Below are 1,489 nucleotides of genomic sequence, written 5' to 3'. Positions count from 1 at the left end.
GCATATCAAGCCGCTTACGTGGACCAAGCTTTGGACTAAGCTCAAGAAGTTGGATGGCAGTTCGAGCGCCCTAAAGGTCTCTCTAATGATAATCGATACTTCACACCTGACGGCTGTGTAAAACGACCAAACGTAACGCACCTTGTTGATTATTTTGATGGAGCTGAGGAGGTGTGGAAGCACTTACCGGTAAAAGGTATGTATATGTATATCCCTTACCAAGGGTATACTAGCTAACAAGACTTTTAGTGTTGTACGACGAGGCTCCTCCTGCCAAGCGATCCACCTCAGTATCTATTACCACCATCGAGCGACCAGACAAGCCGTCCAACGCAGCACCTGCCGCTACTCCCCCCCCCATTCTGTTGACAATGCTACAACGAAGGCTTCTGCCACGCCGCCGGTCAATTCCCCGGCACAATCACCCGCCAAGCCGCCGGGAAAGACTCCGGCCAAGTCGCCGGCGAAGTCACCAGCCAAAACACGTGGTAGCCCTCCAGGCAAGCCCCCTACACCTAAGCAGAAACGAGTAGGTAACCATACAGCTGCAACATCGGTTGTGCATGTGGATAAACGCGTACCTCTGCCTCGGAGTGCGCGCTTGGCAGCTGAAGCGGTTGATATCTCGGCTGGTAACGATCGGATGGGCTCCGGGGATGAAGATGACTACGGACTCGACGATGATGATGAGTCTGACGCCGAATACATCATCGACGACGCCGAAGATTAGGACAATGAAGCCGCCAGTGATGAAGAGGATCCCGTTGATCTCTCCGTGGGTACACCATTTGACAAGATGAGCAAAGAGCAATTGAGTGATCATGCGAAGAGTGGCTGGACAACCTACTTTGAAGAAGATTGTAATTCTTGTGTTGTATGATACAGGTTATTGTTTGACTTGATTCATCACTTATCCTGTATTAGACACTAAGAAAACTTGATGCGTTGTAGGTACTTCGCTACAAATGCCTGCTGCTGAACTTACGAAATGCACTGAGGCTCCTAATCAGATAGCGCAAGCGCTGGGTAACAATTTAGGAGGGCTTTTCTTTCTCTTTCTTCCTAAGAAGATGTGGGTATCTATTGCCACAGAGTGCAACCGGCATCAACTCCAGTATCGCACGCAGGCGGCGGATGTCATCATGGCTCGACAGAAACGCGTCAAGCAAAGGCGACCGGCGTACAGGATCAAGAGTTTGCAGCAAATTCAGAAGGAGCAGAGAGCGTTCAAGCCCATTCAGCCCCACGAATTGGTCAACTTTATTGGTTTGCTATGCGCGCGTGCGCTGTGCCCGCATCGAGAAAAGCTAGTGAAACACTGGGCAGTAGATACCCAAGGTGCGGCTCCGAAAGGAACATTCGGAAGTTATATGTCAAGAAAGCGTTTTGAGGAAGTTGTTCGCTTTCTTCATTTTAGCGACAACGAATCACCGGATGCGCTCCGGTACAAGACGTGGAAGGTCGAACCGATTGCTGACACAATCAATAT

At 50.1% G+C, this 1,489-nt stretch overlaps 1 protein-coding gene across 1 annotated transcript; it reads left to right on the top strand.

Annotated features, from left to right (window-relative positions):
- Positions 1-157: 157 nt before the first annotated feature.
- On the top strand, positions 158-730 carry PPTG_10439 (hypothetical protein; the record flags this gene model as incomplete). Its single annotated transcript, XM_008905137.1, has 2 exons — positions 158-171; positions 250-730. The coding sequence occupies 2 exons, from the start codon at positions 158-160 to the stop codon at positions 728-730; spliced, it is 495 nt and encodes a 164-aa protein (XP_008903385.1).
- Positions 731-1,489: the final 759 nt, after the last annotated feature.

The sequence above is a fragment of the Phytophthora parasitica genome (assembly GCF_000247585.1).
Source record: "Phytophthora parasitica INRA-310 unplaced genomic scaffold supercont2.19, whole genome shotgun sequence".
NCBI lineage: Eukaryota > Oomycota > Peronosporomycetes > Peronosporales > Peronosporaceae > Phytophthora > Phytophthora nicotianae.
This window is presented reverse-complemented; position numbering and strand designations above follow the sequence as displayed.